Source organism: Nyctereutes procyonoides, unplaced genomic scaffold, assembly GCF_905146905.1.
Source record: "Nyctereutes procyonoides isolate TBG_1078 unplaced genomic scaffold, NYPRO_anot_genome, whole genome shotgun sequence".
In the NCBI taxonomy this organism is placed as follows: Eukaryota; Metazoa; Chordata; class Mammalia; order Carnivora; family Canidae; genus Nyctereutes; species Nyctereutes procyonoides.
Window position 1 is genome coordinate 2,258,229 of NW_026575025.1, and position 18,005 is coordinate 2,276,233.

The 18,005-nt window shown below is 54.4% G+C and overlaps 1 protein-coding gene across 8 annotated transcripts in view; it reads right to left on the reverse strand.

Moving 5' to 3' along the window:
• DGKZ (diacylglycerol kinase zeta) overlaps positions 1-18,005 on the reverse strand; it is a 40,921-nt gene that overhangs the window by 19,420 nt on the left and 3,496 nt on the right. For 2 of the 8 annotated variants that reach the window (XM_055310168.1, XM_055310165.1), the window contains exon 1: positions 12,357-12,658. The exons of 2 other annotated variants lie outside the window; for them this stretch is intronic. In XM_055310168.1, the coding sequence (XP_055166143.1) occupies positions 12,357-12,532 (176 nt within the window). In that variant the 5' untranslated portion in view covers positions 12,533-12,658. Of the gene's footprint in view, positions 1-10,109; positions 10,402-12,356; positions 12,659-18,005 lie in introns of those variants that run through there. 4 more of the 8 variants (XM_055310188.1, XM_055310182.1, XM_055310194.1 and 1 more) reach the window with 3 other exon arrangements.

The following is an 18,005-nucleotide window of genomic DNA, read 5'->3' on the forward strand; positions in this document are numbered from 1 at the left end:
CTTCCTTCCTTCCTTCCTTCCTTCCTTCTTTCTTTTTCTTTTTTTTAAGAGTTAATTTATTTATTCATGAGAGACACGGAGAGAGAAAGAGAGGCAGAGACACAGGCAGAGGGAGAAGCAGGCTCCATGCAGGGAGCCCAACGTAGGACTGGATCCTGGGTCTCCAGGATCACGCCCCAGGCTGGAGGCGGCGCTAAACCGCTGAGCCACCAGGGCTGCCCAAGACTGCTTTTCAAGACAACCATCACAGTCTGCAAAACTGCCTTGACTTAGATTTCACATTTCTTCATACAGAATATTTAAAAAGATGTATACTCGAGGGTCTGGGCTTTATAAAATTAATACTTTTTACTGCATTTTGTTGTGGTGAGTGTGAAGAATACCACGGCTTCTAGTTCGTGTGGGGGCCACTGCCTTGGTTTGTGTCAGAGGGCCAGCTGCTCCACACCACCATTGCCTCTGCACGGTCACTACTAACACGGTGAAAAGGGCGTGAACCAGGGCGGCTCTGAAAGTATTATTACGCCAATAGTTCTGACCACACTAATTCTCTGAAAGGGTCTAGGGCACCTCCAGGACCACACTTTGGGAACCACTAGCTCAGAATGAATTCCAAAACCTCCGGCCTGGCAAATGTGGCTTCTGCAGTGTGGCACTAACCCAGCCTCCTCAGCCCAGACACAAACCCCTGAGCTCTAACCAAGCCATCCTATTCTCTGTGCCCCAATGTGGCCTTGCCCAAGCCCACTACTGTGTCCCTGCACACAGCATCCCTTCTGCCCAGAATACTGGCTGCTTCCCAGTTCGTATCAAAACCCCACCTGCTCACAGCTGTCCCAACCAAGAATTCACCATTCTCACTAGTAACCCCACATCACTCATTTGGTCACATCACTCATTTTGGTTTCTCTGCCACTGGACCCCTGGAAGTCCTAATTCTTTCAAATGCACATATCTTGTTCCTCCCATCCACCCACTCACCAGGCCACAAGCTCCCGGGGACCAGGGGCCAGGTCCAGTATATCTGGGCATGCCCAGCACAGTGCCTGGCAGTGAGTCCAGTGTTTACCACCGATCAGCTCAGAAGGAAGGAAAAGGGAATTCCGTGGGGGAGGGGCGAGGGCCATAAGGGAAGAGATGGGCTTCCTCCACCTCAGGCACCGCACCCAAGGACTGACCACAGGGCCCAGGCCAGCCCAGGCCACTTCTCTTTGTCAGGCACAAGGGGATGGCAAGAGCCTTTGTTTTAGCAGCTACCTTCCTCTCCTCTCCTCTCCAGAGCCCAAAGAGTGATGAGGGAGCCCCCTTTCAGGGCTAGGTGCCATGGTCCACTCCATGCTTCCATGACTTTCCTTATGAAACCTGGACAGGAGGACTTGGCAACATGAGGGTGGTGGGCAAGGAGGGAGAGGAAGGGTGACTCAGGAGCTTGGGGGGTCGGCCCAGGCCCCCACTCTGAGCTCCTTGTTGAAGCATCCCCAGTCTTCCAGCCCATCTCAGGGTGAGGCTCCTGCAAAGCCCTGGAGAAACGTCTGTGGAATGACTGACTGACTCATTCCTCTAGAGCCTCCTCTCCAAGCCATCCTCCCACCAGCACCACACTTCATCCCAGGGTGCCCACTGACCCCCGAATAGCCTTCCACTGTCAGCTGAGCAAAATGCAAAGCCCTGCGCCTGGACTCAACTGGCCTCTCGGCCTCCTGTGCCATCTCTTCTGAACTTCTTTACATTTTGACAGATGACACAGCCTTTGCCAGGCACTGTTCTAATAAGCATTTTACAAATTTCAACTCATGAAACTTTGTAAAAATTATTAGTATTATTACCCCCATTTTAGAGGTAAGGAAACTGAGGGACAAAGAGATGAAATAACTTGCCTGTGGTCATCCAGCTGGTAGATGGCAGAGCTGGGATTTGAACCCAGGAGTCTGCTCTAGGTCTATGCTTGAAACCCCTCCCTCTCTAGTTCTGGGTTCTCTCTGTGCTTGTGCTTTTGGCACTGGGCAGTCTGTCCGGAATACCATTCCCCTCTTCTGCTCAGTGACCTCTCATCTTTTTGCTCTTGTCTTCTTGGAGCTGGCTCAGACACTGGCTCTGCTGGAAAGTTCCTCCCAGCCCCCTCTCCCGGGGGTTAGCTGCTCCCACGCTCAGGCCTTTTCTCTTGGTTATTCTTGGCCACCAGCGCTAGTTTGGTATCCCCTACCAGACTGTGAACCCCCGGGACCACGAAGTGCCCGTAATTGCATCCCCAGGGTTTAGAAGTGTGGGACGTGGAAGAAAGAGTGAATGGAGGAAAAAGTGAATGGTCCAGGTTCAGCTGCCTGATTAAGCTGAGAGCAAAGAGCTTCAGGCACATCGACCCAGGGGCTGGCTGGTTCCTGAGGCCTTCTGGCCAGCACTAGGAGGACAAGTTCCTGGTAAGGGCTGAGCTCTGGTGTCTCAGAGGCACATGCTGAAACTGATCCCTGACGGAGCTGCCCATATGTCTCTGAGTCTCCCACACCCCTGCTGGCCCCCGGAACAGTCTTCCCTCGTGGCCGGTCCTCTCATTGCCTTCTCCTGTATTTGCAGCAGGCTCCCATTCCCCATCTGCCCAGAGCAGCATGCCCCCTCATCCCTCATTCAAAATTTAACTCCCTCTCTGAGCTTTCTATCTGTGCTGCTCCCTCCTCCATCCCCTAGAAGAGCTTCTCAGAATCAGCTGTCAACCCCCCCCCCCAAATGCCACCGCCACCGCCCTGCTTCCACGCACCACACACAGGGCCTTTTCCTGCCTTTGAGTCTGTGCCTAAAACGTCTCCAAGAAATTGCCGGAGACAGAGAGCTTTGTCAAGGACTTAGACTCAAAGGTCCAAAGCGGTTCAGCTACAGGGCCTCAAGTCAGGTTTCTTACCCTGTCTGAGCCTCAATTTCCTTATCTAATACATGAGGGTAATACCCACCCTGTCTTCCTCATGGGAGCCTAGAAGTTTGTTCATGGTAACCGACTCTTCAGTTGAGCAGAACTTTAAAGGAAATAACTCCAAAGACCTAAAAATGAGGACAACTGCTCTAGAGCAGTGCTTGGCAACAACTAAGTGGAAGATACACCACCCTGTAACCAAGCACACAAGGAGACTTGTACTGGAACAGTCTCTGAAGGGCTGCTTCCCATGGCAAACATACCACCGACAACCTAAATGACCATCAACAGGGTACTGCACAAATAGGCTGCCATACAGTTATAGAAAGGATTAGTATAGAGCACCCAAAATGGGAACACCAGGGCTCATGCCTCTAGCTGGTTAAATCTCCAAAATGATATGGAGAAAAAAACCTGAACTCAGAATATGTATGGTACACCATTTAGTCAAGTGCAAAACCATACAAAACAATACTATATGCTGTTACGGATGGAAGGATGTAGGAAACGTTTTTAAAAGGCACGAGAATACAAACACCAAAAAAAAAAAAACAGGATTGTGGTTTCCTCTGGGGAGGGAGACACAGGGCCTCTACCTCTATCTAAGATAAAGATGGCATGATGGTTAAGATTTGACCGAACTAAGTGGCGAGTGTTACAGGATTCTGTTAGCTTTTCTAACTGTAAAATATTTTGTGCTTTTAAAAAGATTTATAAGATAATTTCTAAGAACCACCCCCCTTCGCACCCCCAAGAGGGAGAACAGCTCCCTGGGGTTGCTCTGGGTCTTCCACAGATGGATTCAGCAGTGGCAGGGAAGCTGAACTGTGTTCCTCACGCTGTCTCATAGTAGGAACTCCGTGTCTGTGGGGCCGGAAGGTCTCCCCCCAAAGGATGCCTTCCAGAGGAGGGTGAGCGGGTGGCAGGTTGTGTCAGTGGGGTGTCTGTGTGGGCTGGGGAGCAGGAACCAGCTTGCTCCCTTTCACAACCGCCCCCGCCTTAGTAAAATGTCAGCAAGCTGGGGAAGGGGGGGCGGAGAGCCAGGCAAGCTGTTAACCCGCGAGATGCTGATGCTGGGGCGTGGGTGGTGCAGGCCCAGGCTCCCAGACAGCTATTTTGGCATGTGCTGTGATCGGGCTCAGCCCTGGCAGAGGAGAGGCCTCTACGTGGGAGCTCTGGATTGGCACTCTGCCAGGAGCAGGGGGAGGAGGTCTCTGAAAGGGAGGGAAAGGGCTCTGGGGCTCTTTCTTGCTCGTGAGGCACTGAGTACAAATGAGGCCCAGTGCACCGTGCTGTCCTCCAATCACCTCTCCCCAGGCCACAGGCCACAGGCCACCCATGACCTCAGGGTGATATCAAGGGTTCCTCTGAGCACGTCTCTTGAGTCTTCTGCAACCCACACTTTGAAAGCAAGATAAAAGATCACAGACTTGACCCTCCACGCCACACCCAGCTAGGGAGCACATGACAACCTGCTCACAGCCAATTCTCCCTCAAACTCTCCTTGTCCTAGGCCCAAGGGTTCCCCCAGCCCAGCTTTGCTGCCCCTGAAGCTGGGATTCTGGTGCCAATTCTCCCTTGAGGCCCAGGAACAGAACATCTCCCGGGTCCCACTCCACTTGCATACAAGACAAAACTCTCTTCAAGTCGCAGAACACTCAAACCTGTTTTAGGCACTACCAGTTTGGGGCTAGGAAACAAGAGAAAAGGATGCCAGGAAGTGGGGCAGCCTGTGTCGTGAAAAGATCCAGTGTGAGCGGCATGATTCCAGGCCAGGCCTCTATCCTCTTTGAGCCTTTTTTTGTTTTTAAAGGTTTTATTTATTTATTCATGAGAGACACACAGAGAGAGAGAGAGAGAGGCAGAGACACAGACAGAGGGAGAAGCAGGCTCCATGCAAGGAGCCCAATCTGGGACTCGATCCCAGGATCCCGGGATCACCCCTGAGCCAAGGCAGAGGCTCAACTGCTGAGCCACCCAGGTGTCCCCTCTTTGAGCCTTTGTTTCTCATCCGTAAAATGGGAATAAAACCAACTACAATACTGTTGTAAGGATTACACAAAATGGATGGATTCACAGATTTCTGGCTACTGTTAATTGGCAGAGAAAGATGAGTTTGTACATCACAAACCTGGATACAGACGAGTGTGGGGGCGGTTGGGAGTGCTCATGGCCTCAGCTTCCCCCTCCTCTCCCTGGGCCACGGGGTCCCTGGTCTCACCCAAACCTGCTCTCCACCACCTAACTGTACCTGGTGTCTCAGATCAGGAAGCGGACACAAAGGAAAGATGGCAGAATGATAGGCAGCTCCTCGAGAGCGCTTGGTCACTGCTCTGGCCTATTCTTTTCCCACCCAAAACTACCTTCCAAGGCTCCCACCCCTGACTAAAGTGCCACGAAGGTCCCATGCTGAGAACTATGGGGGTGCCCTAAGGGTAGCAGGGTTTCCACCAAGGAAACAGGAAGCACCACCCACAGGTGTACCCACTAATCTGGCCCAGGGACAAGGGGAGCTGGTGAGCCTGGATGCAGGTGTGGCAATTCCCCCTTCTTACTCACACTGTCTCCCACGATGACCTACAGAGCCACTCAGGCGGCAGCCTCCAGAAGGAGACGAAGAGAGGGCAGGGAGAAGGACAGGTGGAGGGTAGGGTGAAAGCTGCCAGATGAGGATTCCTGAGAAAACGAGGAAGGCCGTGAGGTCCTGAGATGCGGTACAAATTGACATGAAACTGGAGTCAGGGGACCAGTGTTGGGTCCTAGATAACCCCTAGCTAGCTGTGAGACCGTGGCCCAGTCAGGGCTGCATCACTGTGCCTTAATCTTTAGGGAGGGGGAGGGGTTGGGCCAGGGGCTGGGGAAGCTCCCGCCCCGCCTGCCTTCTGCCTCATTCTGACTGGCTCTGCCCTGGCAGCCAGAGCATCAGGTACTTACTTGGCAGGGGAGGTGTCTGTGGGTCCACCCACAGCAGGTGTTTGGGACAAGTGCACTGGATGGAAGGAGAATCTCCCCTCCCAGCACCCTCTCCATGACGGTAGCTGTCGCCCCCCTGTGTCGCTCTAGCAATACTGCAAAGACAAGTTGCCCATCTGCTTCTGGACCTTGAAATTCTCTTGAGCCTTTGCAGGGATACAGGGACCCAATCTCTGCTCCTCCTAGAGCCCAGTACAGGCCAAGCCTCAGGGCCATGTGCTCACTCACTTCCTCCTCTGCCTGGGGGGATGACGGGTGAATTCTGGAGAGGGCTCTAGGACGCCAGGGACAGCAGGTCTGATTTTCTTTCCTCTACCTGCAGCTGCCCAGCGCCTAGGATTTCTCTGACTAGGGTCACTCAGTCCCTGCCTGGGAGGACATCGTCTCTCCTCCTCTCTTCTGCCAGCTGGGGTGGCTCTGCATCCTGAGATGTGACATTTTTGGAGGACAGCACGGAGAGAAAATGACAAGAGTAGCCCATCCTCTCCCGTGACCTGTAAGCAGAGACTCTGGCCAGTGTGTGGCAGTGGAGGAAGACGAGAGGAAGATGAGAGAGAGAGAGAGAGAGAGAGAGAGACAGACAGACAGACAGACACCTCTCCTAGTTCCCAACCTTGGCTTGCTCCACACTGGTACACGATGTTGCGGGGGCTAGGCAGAATGGGGTAAACTGGTGCCACACCTCAGCTACTGGAGTCCCTTTTTCTTCTCCGTCAGGAATCCAGGACTCTGGCTTGCACCTGGTCCTCTGGACACCCGGGCCACTCCCAGTATTAGCCTGAGTAAGACAAGCCACTTAAAGAGGCTTCTTTGCTCCCAGACATCCCGGCACCACAGACAGGGGTTCTCACCTCTACAAGAGGCATCCCTCACCACATACCTTCCCGAGCACTGCAAAATCCAACCCAAAGTTCAGTTCAGGCTGCCCAGTGGGCACCCTCTACCAGTCTGGACTACGCTCACTTGGGGCCATGTGGCATCACCTCTAAATGGGACCTATTGTCTCAAACTCGTTCCACAGGTGCATTTCCTACCCTCTGGGAACTGATGACTTTGAGCACTAATGAAGGGCAGGGGGTACAGAGCCAATGCTCAGGCTCCCAGGGGCTCTGCAGGGCCAGGCTCCTTATGTCTAGGCGTGTGAAGTGCCAAGTAATTTCTGATGCCCCTGAGGTGCAAAACCAGTTAATCCACAAGCTGTGTGACCTGCCCAGGGTCAGGCTGCTTGGACCATGCCAGAGGATAAGTGAGTCCTCTCTCCATGTGGGCTCTGGAAGAGCAGAAGAAGGTGGAATCAATTTCCCTCCCGCTTCTGACTGACCACCCCCTAGGCCAATAGCATCTGAAGGATAAGGACAGAGGAAAACCCATATGTCCTGGGCAGGGCCTATACCTATTCTTCCGGGAGGGGCTGATGGCTCCCCCGCAAGGATCCATGAGGTGGAATGGAACTGGGAGGATCAGGGCCTAGCTTTTTGTCTTGCTGTGCTAAAAGAGAAGAAGTTGTTACTGCTCCCAGGTTCCAAGAGAGTGAAGCCAGTTGCTGGGGTCTGAGATGGGCTTTAAGGAAAAGCCTCTTTAAGGAAGATGCCAAAGAGGCTGCCATTCACAGACTGTTCAACCTGCCCAGATTGGAGATGGCAAACGCGAGGCCCATGTACCACCACTACCCCTCCCAAGCCCGCAGCAGAGCACTGATTATAGAACTCAAGCACCATGTCAAGATCTGAATGCAGCCTCAGCGGCCACCACCAATCTACTTGTTACCATCGGTCCTTCCTTCTGGCCACTGTCAATTCACTTCTCAGGTCCCTCAGTCCCAAGGTCTGAGGATGGGCTAAACGCAGAGGATGGAAGCCCAACAAGAAGCAAGAGCCTGGTTAAGGATGAACATGGAGACCGAGGAAAAGATGGTGGGGAGGGGCTGGCTCCAGCCACGGCACTGGCGACTTTCACCTGAAAATGCAACTGGCAAAGGTGATTCAACCAAAGAAAAAACATTAAAGGAGCAATGCCCAGAGCAAGTGTACTATCCCAAATGTCTGCCCCCTCTCTCCAACCAACGCAAGGGGTAGGGGGTCAGCCCCAGGGGGCATCTGATTCTCTGAGTTTCCAGGTCATTCAGGAAAGTCTTTTTCCCAACTGCCCTCTCCCTGACTCTACTGGCTTTTCCAAATATATTCATTTCTGAATACCCCACTGCCCCAGCACAGTGCTACTATGCAGAGACGCTCCTCACATGCTTCCAGAGGTACTGTTTGATTTTCTTATTAAACAGCCTATCAGATCACGTACCATCCCCAGAGAGATGTAATACTTTGGTCCTCAAACCTGGTAGCATATTAGAAACACTTGAGAAGCTTTAAAACACACACACACACCCAGACCCAATCTCCAGACCTGATGAGTCAGGCATGCTGAGGATAAGATCTAGGAATCTGAATTTCCTAAAGTTCCCTAGGTCATTGTGATGTTCTGTTTGGGAGCCTGGTAGACAGAAAGGGTTTTTGGACTAGAGTTCAAACTCTCCCTCTCCCTCTTGCTTGCTGGGTGACTCTGGACAAACTATTCATTTCTTTGAGCTTGAGTTTTTTCTCATCTATACAACACCTATCCTGCTTAGAGAATTCCATGAAGGTATTTGCTGATTCTCTTGCTTCTTGTTCTTGCCCTTGGACGTGCCTGAGGATCATCCCTACACGCACAAACCTGTACCCTTCAGAAGGGGCCACAGCTACAGGCCACAAGAGCCCAACACTTGGTACCCTGTGGGCAGGGACAGGAAGCCTCTGGTGGAGCCCCTCCCTCTCCCTCCGGAGCCTGTGAACACTGGAGGCTACATCCTGCAGAGCTAGGTGTAAACTGCTCCATCTTGTAGGGCTGTGGGTGACAAAACAGAGGTACTGGAAGCCTCGCTCTCTCTGCCTGTTTTATATGACATTGAAGCTTGCATGGCTTCACAAGAGCCCACGGAGCTCCATCTGGCAGTGTGAGAATCCTGCTCTCTGCATGTGCTTGGTGACACAGATACAAAGAACAGGGCCCTGGTCAGGGTAAGGCTGGCAGAGGGCATAGGTCAGCATTACAGGTTTGCCAACCCGCGCGACAGGAGAAAAAACTGCCCGGGGTTATTGGTGGGTAAAGTCTACCCTGGGAAGGGTCAGGGCAAAGCTCGGGGAGGGGGTGTGCCGAATGCCTCGAAGCCAGGGCAACTGAAGAAAACTGAGAGGGAGGACCTGGGCAGGCTCCAAGTGATCAGAGTCCAAGCCTCTGGGGTCCTTAGCTGATTGGCTGCAAGCTCCCTGACCACTGCAGGAGGGCAGTGGTCAGTCAGGAAAAAGCCCAGGGAGCCAGGTGGGGTACTCACGGGGCTCCACCTTCGCTCACCTTACACCAGGGCTGCATGGCAGGAAGCGGCTCCCAGCCAATGCTGGCACACACGCCATGAGCGGCTTGCACTCAGTCTTTCCACACCCTTCCCCAGGTCCTCACCAGAGTCCTGGTCAACCCCGTCCCAGGCATAAGACGGTGACATCTGGTGTGCAAGAGGAGGGGGCAGGACGGAGCTTGAGCAGCCAGCAAAGATTCCAGGCTGCAGCCCACCCCACCCCTTACCCAGCAAGAGCTGGATGCGGGGCAGAGGGGAAAAATGCCCACTGCCTAACAAGGCAGAGGCTGGGGTCTCTCCGCTAATTCAGAGCAATACAGAACAAACAGGTGGCCAGGCACCCCCAACCTCCAGGAGAGGCTTCAAGTGATGAGCGATCAGCTCAGTGGCCAGTACTCTGGGACAGCCATGTGTCGTGCCAGGATCAGCAGAGGCCATGTTCTGCAGATGCCCTGCAGGGGTGGTAGGCAAGCGGCCCGGCGAGGCCCGGGGGTGGGGGGCGGCATGACCCCCGCCCCCTGCACACCCCCCACTGCGGCCAGGAGGCTCAGGGGGGAGCCTGATCTCTCCGTGCCAAGAAGGGGCGCGTGAGTGGTCACGGGGACCCCACCTGCCGGTGCTGCCCTGCGCGCAGCTGGAGGCTGCCCCTGCCTGGGTACCCCGGAGGAGGCGCGCCAAGCGGCCGCGCCAGGGCCCCGACGCCGCAGGACGAGCCGAGCGGGGCCAACCGCAAACAGCCCGCGGCGCCCGAGCCCGGCGGACACGTCCCGTCCAAGTCCGTCCCGAGACGGCCGCGGTGCCCGCCCCGCCCCGCCCCGCCGCGCCGCGCCGCGCCGCCGCGCTCACCTGTGCCCGAAGAGCCGCAGCCCGGGGAAGCGCCGCTTGTTGAGGCGCCGCGGCGCCTTGTCCGGCTCGGGACCCGCGTCGCGCTCGGAGCCGCTGGACGAGGCGGAGGCCGACTCCGAGTCGCTGCTCCGGGCCTCGGGGCTGCCGTCCCGCGGCTCCATCCGGCCCTAGCCCCGGCCGGCGGCGGGCCCGCGGGAGACGCCCATGCCGGGCGGGCGGCCGGGGCTCAGCACGCCGGCTCCGCGCCGCCTGCCGCGGCCATGGCGCGCCCTCGCTCCGCCCGCCCCGCGCCGCGCGCCCCCGCGCCCCACGCCCAGGTGCCCGGGAAGGGGCCGCCGCCGCTCCAGGAAGTGCCGCCAGCCGCGGCCGCAGGACCCCGCATAGCTGGCCGGGCCGCTGCCTGCCCGCCGCCGAGCACGCCCCCTCGGCTGCGCGGCGGCGCCGGCTCGCAGCGCCCTCTGCCGGCCGTGGGCCGCGCCGCAACCCGCCCCGGCGGCCGGAGTGGTCGGGGCCGGGAGGGGCGGGGCCCGGGGGCGGGGCCTCGGGGTCCCGCCTCCCCCCCCCCACGCTGGTCCTCGCGGATCCCGCAGGATCTCCTCGGCCCGACACACCTGCCCTGGGCACGCCCCGGCGCACACAAGCCTTTCCTCCCCTTAGCCCCTCCCCGAACAACCTACACGCTCACGAGTGAACACCCGCGAGGGCAGCTGTCACCCCCTCTCTCCCGCAGCCGCTCGGGTACAGACGCCTCTCTTGCACACCCTGTACCCACTCCCAACCGCTCAGTCTCCTCTCTTACCCTCTTGCTCTCCCAAATCACACCCACAGGCGCAGAAGTCACACAGTGCTCCCCATAGACACAGAACAAACACGCCTCTCACACATACTTATGCTCTCTCCTTACCTAAACTCACACTTCCCACCCAGCCTCACACTCAGATATATATGCTAGGACCAAGGTCATGTAGTGACCCTGGCACACACCAACAAGGAACATACACGTTTCTCATACAAATTCATCTCTCCTCAGCTCTTCACAGTTGTTTCCCACCCTTGGCACACTCCTAACATGTAGTGTTTTCCCAATACAATATCCAATGGAGCCTGTAGATCTCTTACACTGCAGGAGTCACCTGCATGCCTCTTACACATGCACACATATAGACACATAAGAACCATATTCTCATCCACCAACATATACACCTACAGGGAACATACACATCTCTCTCCTACTCACAGATACCCACCTCCGCCTGCCCCCCCACAGCAGTTGCAAGTTGCCATGTCCCTCTTATGCACCCATCACCCGCCCAGAAGTATACCTCGCAAACACACGCACAAACACACCCCCAAAGGCAGCAGAGGTGGTCCCCTCAAGAGATGAGGAAAGCATTTGGAATCAGAGAGCGATCCCCTAGGCTGGCCCAGCCAGCATTCATGCTTGGGAATGGGCAGGAGACACCAGGAACCTGGAAAACAGGATCCCCTTCCTCCCAAAGTCTGCCACCCCGATGCCCACATCAGTTGCCTGCTGTTTCTGTTAGCACTCCTCTCTGCGAAGCCACATCCTGTGTCACCTTCACTTTCACCCTCTCCTCTAGGGTTCTGGCAGCCCAGCCCATTTTCCAGCCGTAGCCAGCGGCATATCACCAACGCTTGGGGCCGTGACCTGAGGGCAGGCCTGTGGTTCTGAGGAATAGCCAGCACCCAGGAGGTCAGAACTTTCTCCCAGCATCCTTCAAGGTTCTCCGGAGAAGGTCTGACCCAGGGAGGTGGGGCACCAGCCCTCCAGCCAGCACAAGTGCCAGGGGAACCAGGAAGAGGGCAGTGAAATCCCCAAGCGGCCCTGACACTGTCCTTCTGGGGTGCATGGGTCCCTCTGAGGAAGTTTCACAATGGTTCTGACACTAAGCTCTGAGGGAGGAGACCAGAGGCAGCTGGAGTTTGCACACAGTCTTACAACACCCACTACCACACTCCTGGGGGGAAGGGACTCTTCTTCCCAGATCCCTCTGCTGTTAGCTCCCTCAGCCCAGCCTCCTGCCACACTGCCCCCCAACAATTCAAACACCAGAACTCCCCTTGCCCTGTCGAAGACCCCTCTGCCCTTCCCTGAGCCTCTGCAGAGCCGTTGGACAACTGGTAGATAAGCTCACGTGTGCCACCACCCCCACCCCACCCCAGATAAAGGACTCACAGAGGCCCAGAGGTCCCCGAGCCCATTCCCGGGCCTCCTCGAGTACCTACTGTGTCTGGGGGGCCTCGGCTGGGATCTGTGGCACGTCCCAGGAGCGGTAGCGCCACATCTGCCTCAGTGCCCCCGGCCGTTCCCCTTCTTCTGTCCCCAGCGCCTCCGCGGGGCCCAGGGCTGTGGCCTCATCGCAGCCTGCCCCGGTACTGTGGCCAGCCCCCAGTACGCTCATCCTGCCCGGCGGCGACTCTCTTCCTCTTTCGGCACTTCCTGACCGGGGGCCCCCGCGAGAGGCCGGCCGGCTGCCCCAGAAGAGGACCACAGGCCTCGTAGGCGCCTTCCGCTGGCTGGGCAGGAGGCTGCTTGGGAAGAGGAGCGGCATGGGAGGGCCAGAGGCAGGTGAGGACAAGCCCAGCCCAGCAGCCAGAGACAGCCCGAGTCAGAGGCTGCCAGCCGGCCTTAGGCTTAGGCTTGCCCGGGCTGGAATCCGAAGCTCGCCTTCCGTCTGGCCATCCTCTCCATGCGGACTCTCCGATCTTCACCTCTTGCACCTGCTAGGATCTCCCACTTCATCACAACTCTGAGGGTACATCGGTGGGCAGTGGCCAGCCCCCACACAAGCTCTCTCTCCTTAACGCCTCTGTGAGCATCACACCATTCAACCCAGGGCTGGGCACACGGGACAGCGGTGGAGTGGAAAAAGTAAACAGAACAGAGCCAGAAGATGGGGGCTCCTGTCCTGACTCTGCCACTTACTGGATCAGGTCAGAGATTTCTACTTCTCTGAGTCATCTTAAATCCTTTCTGGAATAAGGTGGGATATAAACAGGCTGATGAATATATGTCAGGGAGCTTTCCTGAGCCTCACTTTTCTTATCTGTAAAATGGAAGGAAGGGCATTAGTAATAATTAGGCACATGGAGTTTAGTGTGGATTAAATAAGACGTAAAAGGGTTTATAGATGAATTCATTCAATAAATATTTATTGGGTGCCTTCTGTGCATCAACGCTATATGAGGCAGTGAGCAAGGAACCAGGGCTCTAAGCTCACAGAGCTCAGATTCTAGTGGGGAAGACACCTAGAAAGCAGATATTCTACGAAGTAATGCCAGGAGTGCTATAGAGAAAAAAAGAAGCCAAAGTGAAGGGGAAAGAGTTTGATGAGGAGGAAACAGTTTGATTTCCCACTTAGGTGGGAGATCAGGGAAGGCCTCTCTGAGCCTAGATGAATCAGGAGCACAAATGACACGATTATTTGGGAGAAAAGCATTCTAGGTGGAAGGAACAGAAATAGCAAAGGCCCTGAGTAAGGAACATACTTGATGTGTCTGAAAAATAACAAAACTGCCTGCTGGACTCTGAGGCCATCGTGAAGATTTAGTAAATAAATAGTAAAGCATACACTTACTCTTTATGGTTAGGGTTGGTTCTGAGATGGAAATCATCCCTTCCTCAAGCATTCTTTAATCACACCACCCTGTAATTAGTGCTTGAGCTTTATATGTGTTTGTTACCCCAGAAAGGCTGTAAATTTCTCGAGGACAGAAATGGTGTCAGTGCAGTTGAGTTCAATAAACATTTACACTGCAGAACTTGCAGACACAGGAATGCACACGATGCTATCCCAGCCCTTGGAAACCTCCATCGGGTGCTATAGTCACCTTTGTGTCCCTCATGGCCGGAACGTGATATTTCTCAATGCATATTTGTTTAATAAATTATGCTATGTCTGAATAATTCACATTCAATAATTATAAAACAATGGTGAATATTTCTTGGAGATGTCTGTGCCAGAGACCTTTGAATCCTTATAGCGACCCTATCCTGGTTTTTCCTTCCTTTTACAGATGGGGAAACTGAGGCACAGAGCCACTAAGCTCATTCGTCCAAGGTCACTCAGCTGGTAAGTGGTAGAATTAAGAACCTCATCCCAGGATCTGTATCCTTAAATAAGACATTGCATTGCCTCTCTGGGGTTGAGACATAGCATGGTGATGACTCTGAGGCTTGGCACCCCCCTTTCCAGCCCATCATCTGAATTTTTCAAGGCAGGTTCTGTATGCTGTGGCCCATCAGAGACTCTGCCAGCCAGGCCAAGGCTTATTCTAGAAGGAGAATGTTGCAGGGCCATGTCCTCCTCTCCCAGGGATTCTGTAAGTCGCTGGAGCAGTTAAACAGAGGAAATGAGGCTGGGCTTGTTTTCAGTCTGAGGTTGGCCCTGGAGCAGCAGAGAGCAGGAAATGTGACTCCTGAAGGGGAAGCCGGACAGGCTGGAGGCTCTGAGAGGCAGAGCATTCCTGACTGTAGGACCAGGATCCCCTTGGGCTTGTGCTCCTCCGAGCTGTCAGTACTTTCCAGGTGGAGTTGGGAGGACAAGGCTGGAAAGGACAGATGCGTGGTGCTGGGAAGGATGCCCTTGACAGTTCCTAGTACAACCTGTGCCAGCACTGGGGAGCTGGGGACCCCTCAGAATCCATTCAGATACACACAGGAAGAGGAATCTGGGTAAGAAAATTATTCTGGGCTTTGTTGAGGCCCCAGAGGGTGAGATGTTCTACTTTCAGTGGCCTGGATGAGCAAATGGGAGCTGGGGAAAAGAAATGTACCAGGGCACAAAACGCTCAACCCACAATCTGGACAGCCTCTGCTCTCAAAACCAGCCAAGCTGGCCTCCTTGGCCTGACCTTCGAGGCTCCTTATGCTCTGGTTCCTGATTCCTTTCTTTTTTGCCTCTTTGTCCAGGCTTTCCCTGTGGAGATTTTCTCTCAGCTCACACAGTGCTGGTGCTTGCCTCACAGTAGGTGCTCAATAAATATTGCTTTTTCACACTTCTATTAACATGCCACCCTCGCCTGTGCCAATCCATTCTGCCTATGGTGCTTTCCTTGTCCTGTCTGCCCATAAAGCTTGCCCAATCAAAATCTCCATCCTTTAAAACCCAAGCCCAAGAAGCAAAAGTGGGAAGGTGAAAAGAGTTCCAGGCACAGAATCCACTGGTTCAAACCCCAGCCCTTGCTGTGCGACTCGGGCAAGTCACTTAACATCTCTGGGTTGGACCAGATGACTTCTAAAATCTCTCTGTTCTGATTTATTTGCATCTCCTTCCCAACCTCCAGGTTTTTACTTATTCATTTTTATAACAAATATTTTTTAAACACCTAAGTCTCGAATGCTGCCCTAGAACCAGCATTCTCACCCCACAATTTATCTCTGACACTCGCTTCTGTTCCCAAGAATATTCCTATATCATGAGACCTTTTGTACACATTAATCTTGTCTCCTTACAAGATTCTCGAACCCCGTGCTGCTTTTAGCTCCATGTTGAGTGCAGAGTACATGTTCAGTAACTTCCCATGGAAGTGGAGATATGCTGAGTAAAGGTTACCAACAAGCTGAACAGAAGGAGGGAGACTGTCCTGTTTGCTAGTGGCTGTGGTGAGACATGGGGAATTTTTTGAATCTAAATCCCTCCTGAGCAGCTAAGCCTGTCATCCAGGTAACTGCTGAAGCCCTTGGGAGCAACCCAAAGTCCCACAGCACCTGCTGATCCCTGATCTCTGCCAAAGTACAGAGCCTCTGCCCCCACAGAGGAGACATGTACCTGAGTAGGGCTGCAGGTGCCACTGGCTAGTGACACATGGAAATTTGATTAGACTCCTCTGGGCAGCCTCATTAAAGTCATGTGCAGGAAGAAATCTGGAGGGGGTGCTGGGATGCTCCCCTGCGGGGGCAAGAGAGCTGGGGGTATAGCATTAGCAGCTCTGCAGTCAAGGGGAGCCCTCAAACCATGATCTCTCTCTGAAACTGTCCTTTGGCACCTCCTAGGTCCCCAGGCTGGAGGTGAGAGGAGCCTGGGTGGTTCTTCCCTTACTGTGGGTCAGCTGGATCTTCAGGAAGGAGCTCCCTCCCACCCCCACTGTAGCCAAGCCCCCAGGGCAGGATCAGCAGCTTTCAAGCCTCCAACCCCCATCTATCAGGTCATAAGACAGGGCTGCAGAAGCACCTTTCAACCCTCATGCCTCTTGACCTACCACCCTTCCTAGAGATAGGTACATTTAGACCCAAAAGAAAAGATCCTTAAAGATGAAAGTCTAGCCCTTGGAAGCCTGGCAGAGTAAAAAGGGTTTTGGAGTGAACTGCCCAGGAGTCCTCAAATCCCCACCTACTCTATGAACATTGCTTAGTCTTCCTTCTGCAGACATCTGTAGGCCGAGGACCCCGGCCAAGCACAGTAGAGCTCAGCAGAAGCCAAATCTCTTCCTAATGCCTTCCTTACCCACTTTGTACATCCTTGAAGCCTGTGCTAACCTTTGTCCGTGCGACCTGGACCCTCGAGGGGCCTCTCAGAATGCTCTGCTCTGAAATTCTACCAATCGAAGCAAAAATGAGACCCTAAGCCAGGCGTCCTGATGCCTGGCCCCGAGCTACGTTTTCAGCAGCACGCTGCCAGCTTCCTTCCAAAATGCCCAAATAGCTTGTGCTCCCCTGACGCAGGGGTGGGGGCACCAGCTGCTGGGGAGTATGTCCTAAGCACTGTGTGCCAAAATAGGGTTGGAGAAAACCATCTCTTTGGTATCCCAATCCGGGCACTGCTCTCGGCTCTACCTTTGGGCACTGCCCTCCTTGGCCTTTGAGTCACTGGTCAGCAAGAACCTCAGGTGCCTGAGGGGAGGAAGGATCTCCAGCCCCCACCCCTCCTCAGCTTCCTCTGGCAGTAGACCCCTCCTCTGGCTCCAGCTCAGCTCTCTGCCCCCGGTTTTTGCATTTTTAATTCAGGACAGAATGTGATCTCTTGCAGCTCCTAGCTTTATCCTGTTGCTATTTAAATTACAAATCGGCCCCATCTCCCTGTCACTCTTGGGTTATTTTTAGCTTCTGGTAAATAGCAGCAGGGAGAGTTGGATCAGGTGCCCCTCCCTTGAGGAGCTGTGGGCCCACAGCCCCCTGTGCCCACAGGAGGGGCACCCTTCCCTGCCAGTTGGCTCCCCCAGTAGTTTCCCCTCAGCCCCCCTCTGGCAGGGGAGGGGGAGAGGGAGAGCTGCACTGTGGGACGTGCACTCATGCTCAGCCTTTGCTTAGTCTCCGTAAAACTCAACCACTCCCAGGTCTTATTACCCACCCATCACTCAGGGCCAACCTCCTTTGGGGGACCTCCTGGACACCTGCCGTACCCCCCACCCCCGGAAGTCCAGCTAGAGAGGGCCAAAGATCTTCTAACTTGGGTCTCATCCTTGCTACAGGAATCAGGAATTTTACATGTCTTATCTTCTTTAATCTTCCCAGCCATTCTCCTGTGTGGGTATTATTGTTCCTGTTTTCTCTATGAGGAAACAGGGTCAGAGGGGAAAGTGACCTAACCAGTTGGAAGGGCCCTGGCTGAAGTTAGAACCCAGGTCTCTCTGACCCCAAAGGCTGCATGCATGTGCAATGCCTCTCTCGGTGGGAAGGCCTGGGCTGCTTCGCCCAACACCCGGGGTTGATTCTCAATGCCAACCATCACTGTCTTCTTCCATGTGGTTCGTCTGTCCCATCTCCTGGATCAGGGACTGGCAAACCAGGGCCAGTGGGCCATATCCGACCGGCTGCCTCTTTTTGGATGACTGTGAGCTAAGAATGGTTTTTACAATTTTAAATGGTTGGAGAAAAAAAGCAAAAGAATAATATTTGTGACAGTGGAAATGATATGAAATTTAAAGTTCAGCATC